The 13,112-nt window shown below is 42.4% G+C and overlaps 1 protein-coding gene across 2 annotated transcripts in view; it reads right to left on the minus strand.

Moving 5' to 3' along the window:
- Window positions 1-13,097, minus strand: part of neur (E3 ubiquitin-protein ligase neur) — a 272,831-nt gene extending 259,734 nt beyond the window's left edge. Inside the window, exon 1 of one of the 2 annotated variants that reach the window (XM_071669003.1) lies at window positions 12,952-13,097. In XM_071669003.1, the coding sequence (XP_071525104.1) occupies window positions 12,952-12,985 (34 nt within the window). In that variant the 5' untranslated portion in view covers window positions 12,986-13,097. The remainder of the gene's footprint in view (window positions 1-12,951) is intronic. The other variant, XM_071669002.1, reaches the window with a different exon arrangement.
- Window positions 13,098-13,112: the final 15 nt, after the last annotated feature.

Below are 13,112 nucleotides of genomic sequence, written 5' to 3' on the forward strand. Positions count from 1 at the left end.
AAGACTTCGTCAAGACTTATAAACATAAAATTCCCATATTTCACACGGAAACAAAAAAATGTGACCGTGATCTACAAGGCTGTGAAAGCCTGGACCACCAAAATAACTCAGAAGTTGATAGAATATTTAAAAAAAAAAAAAATAAAGCCCCAGAATCGTCTATTTAAAGGCCTAAAGGAAGCTAATACAATCATTGTCAAAAAAAAAAAAAAGGAAAAAAAGATCCGATACAATAGCACAACTATGTAGGGACCAATGAACAAGGAGGGAAATAGAACGAACGAGTCCACACACACACACACACACACACACGGTACGTAACCTTGGCTCTACGATTGTAACCTCCCCGGCCTTAGAGTCCGGTGTGTACCGTAGCCGTCAGCAGAGTCCGAAAGCGGGAGGAGGGGGAGGGGGCACGTGCACTCGGCCCACATCAGCTGGCAACCACGGACGGGTTCCCAAGCTGTGGAGGAACACCCTCCCCCTCCCCCCCTACACCCCCGCTACACTCAACAACCCCCCGACGCAACCACCCACCCTATTACAACACTTAGAACTACACCTACACCAGGCGAAACCCTCCGGCTCCTCCTCCTCCTCCTCATTTACCATATAGAAGAGAAATATAAAGCCAGGGATGCGGTTGGTGAGTTGGCGTAAGCCATGTAGGAGGAGGGGGAAGGGCGGGGGGGGGGTGTGTGGCTACGCAGGCCAACAGGTGAGGGAAGGAGGAGGATGGGGTGGGTGGGGGGAGGGAGGGAGGGGAAGGCAAGGGCAGAGCACCTGGGCGAGCCGGGCACGCGTCCGCTGTCACCCTCCCTCCCTCCTCCTGCAGCTGCTGCTGCTCACAACCCCGGGGTCCGGGGGAGGGGGGGAGGCTAGTCTGGGGCATGCCACAAAGGGGAGAGGGAGACTGAGGGTGGTGTTCTCTGGAGCAGCAGGGAGAACAAGGGTGGGGTTTGAAGGTGCAGGGAGAACAAGGGTGTTGTCTGATGGTGCAGGGAGAAAAATGGTGGGGTTTGAAGGTGCAAGGAGAACAAGGGTGTTCTCTGGAGGAGCGGGGAGAACAAGGGTGTTCTCTGGAGGAGCAGGGAGAACAAGGGTGTTGTCTGATGGTGCAGGGAGAACAAGGGTGGCACTTAGGCAGATGGAGACGTGTGTGTGTGTGTGTGTGTGTGTGTGTGTGTGTGTGTGTGTGTGTGTGTGTGTGTGTGTGTGTATTAACATGTAATTTTTCTCCACATGCAGCACAACATGTTTCATGGAGACAATGCGCCTCATCAGGTACCAATAATTCATAAGGTACTTTCTTTAATCCCAACATCGCCACAGCACCGTCCCGCTTATGACCTACTAGACGAGGTATTGTGGCGGTGTTGGGACTGATATAAACATTTATGAATGATCGGCACATGATGAGGTGGACTGTCTCCGTGAATCAACTTTACACCTATCATCACGGACCAGTGTGTCACATATCTATCTATCTATCTATCTATCTATCTATCTATCTATCTATCTGTCAATCTATCTATATATCTATGTATCTCTATCTATCTGTCAATCTATCTATATATCTATGTATCTATCTATCTATCTATATATTTCTTGTATCTCCCCCAGATGATGTGATCATCACACGAAAGTGCACTTGGGAACTTATCGTGTCTCGTTTCCCTGTGGTAACAAAGGAATATACGTACATATGCCTACGACCCAAGATGGCGTTCTGTAACATCCCTCCCTGTCATAGTGTGTGTGGTGGTGGTGGAGGCGGCTCATAATCTCTTGACTCTACGTGTCTCTCATACTCTCAGCAGCACCTGTCTCTGGTGCATCGAACACTGGGTCATGTCCGTGCATGGATGATATGGTGTGACCAAAGACCGCTTGGGAACACCAGATGCTACTGGGCCACGCATGCCTTTTTGGCGTTACGGTCGTATTAATAAGCTCCCGCTGCCTCTTGGCCAAGTTCTCGCCGTCAGTACTCATAAAGACGTAAGTACTCTCTCTCTCTCTCTCTCTCTCTCTCTCTCTCTCTCTCTCTCTCTCTCTCTCTCTCTCTCTCTCTCTCAGGACTTCGCATTAAATGTCAGTCTATATGCATACATGCATTTACACCTATTCATCTATCTATTTATCTATCTATGTATCTATCTATCTATCTATGTATGTATCTATCTATCTATCTATCTATCTATCTATCTATCTATCTATCTATCTATCTATATATATATATATATATATATATATATATATATATATATATATATATATATATATATATCCAAGACAACACATGCACAGGTAAACACTGCCTCTCTAAGTGTGTGCGAAAATCAAACTCAAATTATAAGAAGACATAACAGGAATGTGACAGTTCAAATGACCACGTAAAAACAGGGTTCAAAGTCGTTGCAGGACGAGCAATCACAAACGAGTCTATTAACGTATATAATACGCACAGACAGACAGACACACGGGATATATCAGTGTCCGAGCTGCCAATGGTAAAAACTGCTTGAAGCCTGAAATAAACAGGCAACTTGGAGTCCTATTGTTTATGGTGTTAGATTTAATGATATTCAAGAACTTGGGGTCGCCAACCTCCTTCAGCACGAAGGTATGATCCTTGAACAAGACGGTTCAATCCTTGGGCACGTCAGTTCGATTCTTATAGATGACGGTACGATCCCTGGGTGCGACGGTACGGTTCTTAAAATATGACGTTACACTGCTTGGGTACAAGGGTACGATTCTTGGCTATTGACGGTGTTAGTCTTGGATACGATGGCGTGATCTTTGACCTAATCCTTACGAAGGGGGGTGTCAGGTCAAGGGTCATATGCCATCGTGTTTTACGGGGGGGTCGAACCATCGTACTCCAGGATCTTGCCTCCCGTACTCAAGGGTGTGTTAGCTGACCAGTGGAGGATGTCGGGGAGAGGGAAGGAAAGAAAGGGCGAGAAGGCTGCCGTGATTGGTGGCGCAGCGCAGCGGGGTGAGGTCGAGGAGTCCCGCAGGGCACGAACACCGGTCCTCATGCATTTATACATGCCGCTCAGCCAGCCAGCCACAAGCCTGCTTGCCTGCCACCGAGTGTTTAAGTGGCGGGCAGGCATGCGTGCCTTCTGGGCCACGTGCCACACCACAACCACACCTGCTGCAGGAGTCTCTCTCTCTCTCTCTCTCTCTCTCTCTCTCTCTCTCTCTCTCTCTCTCTCTCTCTCTCTCTCTCTTACACCAAGACACATGCTAATCATTCATCGTCCCAGACACAAACAGATGCAGCGCGCCTTAACAAACACAGAGGGCAACGCAGAACAAAGTTTTATAGAAGAATTTTATTTCCAGCGTTGGGGGGAGGGGGACTAAATTAAACAGAGCAGCAGCTGCGTAAATAATGCCTGGTTCGTACGTGTTATTACGCCCAAGAAATAAACAAACACACTCCCCTGCACCCTGCAATATATATATATATATATATTCCCTGCGTGTCGTAGAAGAAAACTGAAAGGGGTGGGAGCGGAGGACTGGAAATCCTGCCCTCCAGTTTTCACTTTTCCAAGGAGCAGAGAAGGGTGCTAAGGCGAGAAATGGCGAATATCTATATACACAACGTAAAATCTTCGAATTAACTGGCAAGTCGAAGCAAAACAATTCTTCACGAAGTGATTTTGCTTATCATCTATCGGCCAACAAATCTTTAACCTCCAAATTATATATATATATATATATATATATATATATATATATATATATATATATATATATATATATATATGATGGTAGCACAGCCATAAAAGGTGAGGTGAAAGACCAGGTTATCTTTGAGCATGATACCGTGGTATTAAAGTGTCGTCTCCTCCTCCCCCAAAACCTCATAACCTTAACCTAAAAAACCAAACCTTCGCTTTTCTTGTTAAAAAAAATATAATACAGCATAAAAGAAAATGGGTATAGCCTAGCCTTGAATATAAAATACAACATAAAAGATTAAAAATAAAAGGTATACCCAAGCCCTAAATATAAAAATATAAAATTAAAGATACTAGCACTATATATAAGTATAAACTTAAAGGGTATTATCACAACCTAGTCAACTAATATTTTTGTTAAACCTGACGGCAGTCTGTTACTGCCTAACGAGGGTTTAGCAATTAGCAACGAAGGCCAGCTGAAGAAATCGACGAGCTATTTGACAATGATCAACGATAACTGGTAAGAAAAAAAAAATAGCGTATAAGTTATATCTCCCGGGTGTCAAGGATACGCTAATTGGCGGGAAAAAATCGACGTCAATGTCTATCTCCCACGCGTTATCGCTCTAGGTAAAGTTTTCGTCCCCTGGGCTTACAGTGCTATCAATGGCAGGCTATCTATCTATGTTATAACTGGGTTGCTATGCTATCTATCTATGTTATAACTGGGTTGCTATGCTATCTATCTATGTCATAACTGGGTTGCTATGCTATGTATCTATGTCATAACTGGGTTGCTATGCTATCTATCTATGTCATAACTGGGTTGCTATGCTATCTATCTATGTCATAACTGGGTTGCTATGCTATGTATCTATGTCATAACTGGGTTGCTATGCTATCTATCTATGTCATAACTGGGTTGCTATGCTATCTATCTATGTCATAACTGGGCTGCTATGCTATCTCTCTTGGGAAAGTTTTGGTTCCCTTAAGCTTGCAAAGCAATCAAGCTACGATATCTCTTTAGGCATGCAAGCATTATGATATCTCTTTAGACTTGCAAGGATTAAGCTATCTAAGGAAAGTGTCTCTTCCTAGGCTTGCAAGGCTATCTCTCTGCAAGGCTATCTCTCTCTCTCTCTAGGAAAGTTTTTGTTTGCCCAAACTATGCTTGCTGAAAGCCTAGCCCCAGACGTGAGAAGTGAACTCATATTTATTAATAAAAATAATAAACCTTATTCATCCTCACGTATACAGTTTCTAAATGTATCTGCGCCAATTAATAGGATCAGTCACTACAAATGTATCATTAACGTGCTTACTTTGTAACGGTAAATTATATCAAAGGATTTATGAAACATTTAAGTCCACTACAGCACAAGAGGTATTTATGAGACCTAACTGTGATTATACCAAAAAGAGAACCAAAAAAAAAAATGCTTTAATAACTAAATTCCAATTGCTTATTGGTCCCACCTTCCAAATCACCATAGAAAATATATATATCTTGGCTATGTTTTCTAGCCTCTTTATATATATTTCTCAATTTGCGATTTTCTATCATATGTATACACTACTGTGCTGCTTAAACCATCATCAATTAATTTCAGTTCCATCTCTTCGGTTTTTGATCACACGTGGTAAATCAATCCGTCAGGGGACACGTAATTAATTAAACTGATAATGCTAATATCTTTAGTTGAATTCACAAAAGTTTTTCACCCGATGAAATTCTAAATAGCATTTACCTTTATACTTCCAAGTAAATAAATATTGCCTTGAAACTTTACTCCGTATTAGAAAAAAAAAAATTGTCTCATGTACTCCTACATGTAACGATTATTATGTAATACATTACGCCATATTCCACAGTTTAGAGCAAGTGACAAAAGTATGTTGTTGGCTATAGTTCTGGCCACAAATGGTCGATATTACAGGTGGCCACATGATATTACATGTGGCCATATGTGGTCGATATTACGGGTGGCCACATATGGTCGATAGTACAGGTGGCCACATGTGGTCGATATTACAGGTGGCCACATGTGGTCGATATTACAGGTGGCCACATGATATTGCAGGTGGCCACATGTCGATATTGCAGGTGGCCACATATGGTCGATATTACAGGTGGCCACATGTGGTCGATATTACAGGTGGCCACATGTGGTCGATATTACAGGTGGCCACATGTCGACATATTACAGGTGGCCACATGTCGATATTACAGGTGGCCACATGTCGATATTACAGGTGGCCACATGTCGACATTACAGGTGGCCACATATGGCTGATATTACAGGTGGCCACATGTCGACTATTGCAGGTGGCCACATATGGTCGATATTACAGGCGTCCACATATATGGTCGATATTACAGGTGACAGGTGACGCGCGCGCCACCCTAATGACATACTCATGCCCCGCTCCAGTTTCGTTCCGCTCCATCCCGTCGTATATTGTCCAGATCCCACAGTCCCTCGTCTGATTTCGTCCCCCACTATCTGACCTACGTTATTTCACACTGTTCCTTGCCGTCCCGTCCCGTTCCGTTCCGCCTCGACCTGCAAGTGCCTATGACGAAAATCGGTCATGATGCAGAGAGAGAGAGAGAGAGAGAGAGAGAGAGAGAGAGAGAGAGAGAGAGAGAGAGAGAGAGAGAGAGAGAGAGAGAGAGAGAGAGAGAGAGAGAGAATTATCCAGGCAAAAACAAAGAAATGAGTAATACCAACAATCTTTAAATTTACATGTAAAAGTCTCTCCTGATATACAGATGTTCTATTATACTCACCGTCGAGGTGTGTGTGTGTGTGTGTGTGTGTGTGTGTAATAGTGTAGGAACCCAGTTGGGTTCCTACACTATCATACAGAAAGGCAATAACAGTAAAGGGTAAGGCATTAAGAATTAGGAGGGAAAGGTTTTTTTTTTTTTTTTTTTTTTTTTTTTTTTTAGTAAATAAGGTGCACTTGATCCAAATAAATATCCATCGATATCGTCTTGGGAAGATGCCTCACCAGAGACTCATTAAAGATGGCACCCATTTTTGCGTTTTGCATCAGCCAGTTTTGAAATGTGGTCTCCCCTTGATAATGAATGGGCCATGCTGGTGTCCCTTACCATTAATAACCGATATTGTGACGTAACAAACCATTGCTAAGTAATCAGCAAGACTGGAAACGTTTCCCTCTACGTGAACGCCTTTGAACTTTAACCCAGGTTTCATCCTCTTCCACATCGCCATAATCTTTAACCTGGTCGACTTCACCCTCTTCCATGAAGAATGGGAATTCTTCTTCTCCTTCTTCAGGTTCTACTACGTCGACTTTCACGGGGACACGGCACCTATCTTGCCTTCTACGCTCAAGCAATTCTGCAATACGGGCTGGCCACAACAATGGCTGGGGTCCCTTCCTTCCCAACCAATCGCCGTTTCGCACATATTCCTCACAGACACAGCCATCGTCAGTTCTCCTTTCGACCTCGTGGGTTGCGTCTGAGTCTGGCTGGGGGGGTCGGTCAAACACATCCCTCCTCCAGGAAGGTTTGTCGTCGGTTGAAACCTGTTTCAACAGCCAACATGGTTTGAGCTGTACTTCCATGTCGTGAGTCACTCGAGGGAACACTTCCATAAATATATCTATTACTATAGCTGGCTGGTTGGCTTTTAGATCTATCAGCTGCGAGGGAGGGTCAGTCACTAAAGTCGAGCACACTCAAGAGTAATATGATAGGTTCTACTCGACAAGAAGGGATTCGGCAGAGGCATCAACTAATATCCCACATGGAAGTCAAAAATATAGGCAAGTCCGGTCCTCACCCGACTGAATGATGACAAAATGTCCGGTTCTCATCCGACTGAATGATGACAAGTATTGTTATAGTGGAGATGGCTACTGGATAGTAGTGGATGTAAGTATAGTGATGAAATTGGGGGAAGTTAAGTACAGGGATGACTGTGATGGAGGGAAATCTATTAAAGGACATAGGAGTGGTTGGGGTAGTATGTGTAGTTATGATAGACGGAAGTACTTGTATTGATAATTGATGCGAGTCTAGTGAGGACGCAAAACTAGTGAAAACAGCGTTGACCCGTGTAGCGATGATATTGGAAGTGGGTGTATATTGGTGGAGGTAGGTATAGAGATGATGATGATGGAGGTAGGTATAATGATAATGGTGACAGAGAACGGTGTAGTGATGATGACTGTAGGTATAGCGATGATGGTGATGGAGGTAAATATAGTGACGGTATTGGATGAAAACAAAGTAATGATAACGATGGGAGTGGGTATACTGAATAATATCGATGGAAATGGTGAAACTGATGGAGAATGGTGTAAGGATAATGATGTAATGATGAATGTAAGTATAGTGATAGGTGATGGAGGTTAAGCAGAGGGATGATTGTGATGGTTAAAGTCTATTTATGGAGATGGGTGTAGTCGGAGGAAGTATGTGAAGTGATGATAGATGGAAGTACTTTTAGTGACGATAATACAGGCGGGTCTACTGCGGATGAAGAAATAGTGAAGATAGTGTTGATCCATATAGTGAAGATATTGGAAATGGGTCTGTAGTGCTGGTAGGTAGCTATAATGATAATGGTATTGGAGAACGATATATATATATATATATATATATATATATATATATATATATATATATATATATATATATATATATATATATATAATTTCATCCTGTCAGCAGCCAGCTACCATATGATGCCATCTTGGCATAAATTACCCACGCGTAGAAGCCTACTGTAACATGAGCTAAACTATCACACTCTTATACCCCAGAGACAATCAGGTGTTTCCTCCCTCATCCCCTCCCCTCCGAACCCATAGTTCTTACCCTGACTACCTTCCTCCCCATTTGCCTGCCTATGTATGCTCCCCTCTCCCCTCAACACCTGCGTGTACTTCCCCTACCTAACCCAACACCAAACTGACACCTGCCTCCCCCCAACATCACGGACGGACGACCCAACCTCCCATCTAGCCCTCAACCCCCCATCCCCCCCCCCCCCCGCACCTGCCAAAGTGGGAAGCTGCTTTGCCATTGGCCGAGATCTCTGGGAGTCAGCCAATCGCCGCGCCCCAAACAGCCACCAGGTGCACGACGCACGTATGTACTCACACAAGGATGGCACCCAAACATACAGAGGTCGGTACTTCAAGCGGGCCTCCACAGAGGCAATGCTATGAGTACATGAGATAAGAGCTACTCTTCCCCATAGAGAATGGAACACTTCAAAACAAGACATGTGTTAATACACAATCATCTCTACCTGACACAAAACATTCAATGTTCAGCTGTTCTCGCTACTACTGAAATTTCTAGAATCATTTGATTCCATGAAATTTTTTTTATTTAGTAACGCACTGAAATACTCAGCGTTCCTTGCACAGGTCGAGATAGTAGTAGTGGTGGTGGTAGTAGTTGTAGTACTACTACTACTACTACTACTACTACTACTACTACCAATAATAATAATAATAATAATAATAATAATAATAATAATAATAATAATAATAATATAGCTAAACTCACAGAAGAGAAGTATAATGTATGTCTTTTACTGATTAAATTATTTCATCCGCAACTTTTTTCGAGGACTTTTCAAGTCACACGTACATATGTTTCTAATTCCTATCATTTCAAACCCAAGATCATGACTTGAACTTCGAAGGGGAAGATATAAATAATCGTAAACTAGAAAAGCAAATTCCATTTTCACCAGCAAACCCACCGTTTCTATTAGACAGCCATTGCGGGAATAGTATCGTCTTTTGGATAACTCAAAAAAGCTGAGGAATACCGATACTGTAACACGAAAACTGCCAGTGGTGATCCATTGCAATTCCTAGCTCTATCACTGCCTCTGGCCCTAGCCCCTAGACCTAGCTCTGGTCCTAGCCCTGGCCCTAGTGCCTTGTCCTGACAAACATCTATCTACAATGCTACACACACACACACACACAAAAAAAAAAAAAAAAACTGTTTCAGGGGAAACCTAAGCCAGAAACACGTGCTATACTTATACCCTTATTCTTCGCTTCCCCCACCACCCCCACTTACATACAACCGCAGCCCTCATTCCCCCACCCATCGACAGCTGCAGCTGCTGTTGTATTCATTACTCCCACCTGTCTAACTCAACAGCGGTATCATTCGTGAGAGGGTAGGGCTGGGGTGGGGGGCAGTGGGCGACGTAGAAATGGAGGAGAGGTGAAGAGGAAGAGGGAGGGACAAGGCTGTTACGCAGTGTGTAAATGTTAAGGTCGTATAGGGCCGAGAGGTTGCTGACGCAATTGTGGTAATTATGTGGGGCGTCGAATTAGCCCAATAAGTACGACAGTACGACCCTGGAGCACGACGGTACGACCCTTGAGTCCAACGGTTCAAATACAAGCTACATGAGTGATGGGGGGTGGAGGTAATGGGAAATGGGGTGACGAGGCATGGTGATGGGGGACTGGTGAGAGGACAGTAGGCAATGGGGATTGGGGGTGATAGGTCAGAGGGTTAACGGAGAATGGGACAACAAGCTTGGATGTGATGGATAATATGGATGAGCCGAAGCGGAGGTGATAGAGGTAATGGAGGATGTGATGGAGGCAAAGGAGAACGAAGGGATATGGATGGTAAGATCTAAAGGTCACTAAGGTTTAGGTAATGGGACAAGGGACACGGAGCCTGAAAATGAGGGAGAGCACTAGAGTGGAAAGAACAATTCGTAAAACAAAGACGCTAACCGTCCCCATTGGCCTTTATCTTAGAGGCTTTACAGTTCCTGAACACGGCACAACACCCACGACCGCGAAGGTATGGCTTGGCTAGGCTATGAACACAGAGGGAAGCAGTGGCAGGAACCCCCTCTCAATTCACAACTATTTTCCCAAGCATAATATCACGGCTCTCTGTGTAAATTATACATACATCTAGTGAAACATACCTGGAATAAATACACTGGATATTACTAAAATATGTATGTTTCTTTTTTTCCGGGCCACTGCTTTCCCCAAAATAACTCATAGCGACGTCAGTGGGCTAGACTGGGTTGGTAATTACAAATAAGCAGACCGACTGGGGGACAAAGCAAGGATATATATATGTTTTTCTAATAATATAGTGAAAGATGATGGCCTGTTTCGCATTGTTTTAAGTGTCATTATTTTTCTCAATCCCCTCCCCCCCCTCCGCTAACCTAACCAATCCAACGAAACCTAATTCAGATTCCAAAACAGTTTAAACTGCAATTATTAAGCTACGGAAGAACGTAAATCAATGATAACTTGCATATCATGACAAGCAGTTACGACATCTTAAGCGACAACGACTGCATATAATATAAATCATGAAACATAGCAAGCTTAGTGGAGGATCGTATAAATGATTTGCACTGGGAAGCAGGTGTCCTATATATAACATGGTCAATAGGGCTGTTGCGGTATGGAATACTCATCATAGAAAACGAGCCTTTAATCTTCTGCTATCAACATACAGTAGCTTATCTGTAATACGGAAGCGAGTTTACCTTCAGCAGATCAAAATCAAACAACACATACCAATATGTTTACCTACAATTAACAATCTTGTTTTCTATTTTCACTTATTCAAAAAACGAATCGATACAGATAAGCATAATGAGGCCTCTATATTTTCAATGCTACTCTCACAACAGCTCTCCCCTTCTAATCTAAATATAACCCAATACAACTGTTTCAAAACGGGTCGACACTTCCTTCAATTATACCGAACGTTCTGGCATTTCCAATAAGCCAAGTTTTGAACGCATTAATCCTCCTAATTCTCCGCTAGTCTCAACTTTCACGGCTGTAATTAAGAGTCATTTATTCCCAAGATTCATGCCTTTCCCCAACACCCAGTAGAGATAATCTCAGCCACTAGCTCATTAGTGAAACGAATGACCAACCAACGCCTTCTCCTCCAGGTGCCTTGATTAAATGTCCTACTTCCCTCATTTCAAATTTCATGCTAATGGCATTTCAAATTCTATTAAGTAAAATTCATGATTACAGAACTTATTCTTCTTCATCCTTCAAGCTTGCCCAAACATCAGAACAGGTGTTATTATGAATATGCCATCATGCACTACAAAATCAATGACATTATTAAAGGCATAACCTAAAGGCCAGAAGAGGTCTTATGATCAGGGTTTACAATTGATATTTCATGGAACAAAACGTGTCTTTTCCACTCTCAAAAGCGTTTAACACCAGTATGTCTACAACATAATTACCCTGACGTGCTCTAATTGAGGTTTTAGTGGACCCTTCACCATGGCCGGATGATGAGATTGAGACAAGCGAAAATGAGGATGGGATTAGGTCAATAGATGACCTAATACTGCAAATACAGCAGAATAATAATAATAATAATAATAATAATAATAATAATAATAATAATAATAATGATAATAATAATAATAATAATAATAATAATAATAATAATGATAATAATAATGATATTGATAAGAATAATAAGAATAATACTGATACAGAACACTGTTCAAATATAAAGCATTTGTTACGTAATGATATATGAATCTCTCTACTGTTTTAAACAATCAGTTGTTTTGCGAAAAAATAACTTAATAAAAAAAATAACTAAATAAAAAATATACATATTACCAACGAAATATATGTGGTAACACAGAAAGAATAAATGAAAACTGAGGGAAGTATGACTATGTGTCGTTATCTGCGTTTTATCAAACACAAATGTACTCGTCTTTCGTAACATTATATTCTACCCAACACAAGTAAAACAAACCAGTAGAGATATCACATCATGAAGTTATTTTCGTCCTTTTCCCCTCTATCAAATAGTTATCTTATTCAGTAAACTTACTACCCTAGGAAAGCATATCTATACATAATTCAGCAAGTTACATCACGTCAACACTGGACTTTAATCGGTATTTAAATCTATAAACAAAACCATACCATTTAAATTTCCCTTATTCCTCTCTGCGAATCTGTAGAATTAGGTGAACGCCACAGAACTCCCGTCTGTAACTGGCATTATTATTCCCTAACGATCATATTCACCACATTATTCATTTAGCCATAAGACTTTAGCAGATGTAATATGATCACGAGCACCACCACCACCACGAAGGTGGCCTCCGATAACCAGCTTGCAAGTCATCTGTTCCACACCACCCTCTCGCTGTCTCGCCCTCGAACAACCAATTCCGAGATCTCCACTTACCTGACTGACAGAAGGCACTGCTGGATTGTCCCATATCCCCAGAGGGACGGTGATGGCACTAGAAAAAGGGGGAAATTACTGGACAGGATCTCTCTTTGCCGCCAAATATGGCTGTCGTCTGTTATGGTCGTGGGGGCGACATCTGTTGGCCAGGAAAGTAA

The sequence above is a fragment of the Panulirus ornatus genome, chromosome 13 (genome assembly GCF_036320965.1).
Source record: "Panulirus ornatus isolate Po-2019 chromosome 13, ASM3632096v1, whole genome shotgun sequence".
Lineage (NCBI taxonomy): Eukaryota > Metazoa > Arthropoda > Malacostraca > Decapoda > Palinuridae > Panulirus > Panulirus ornatus.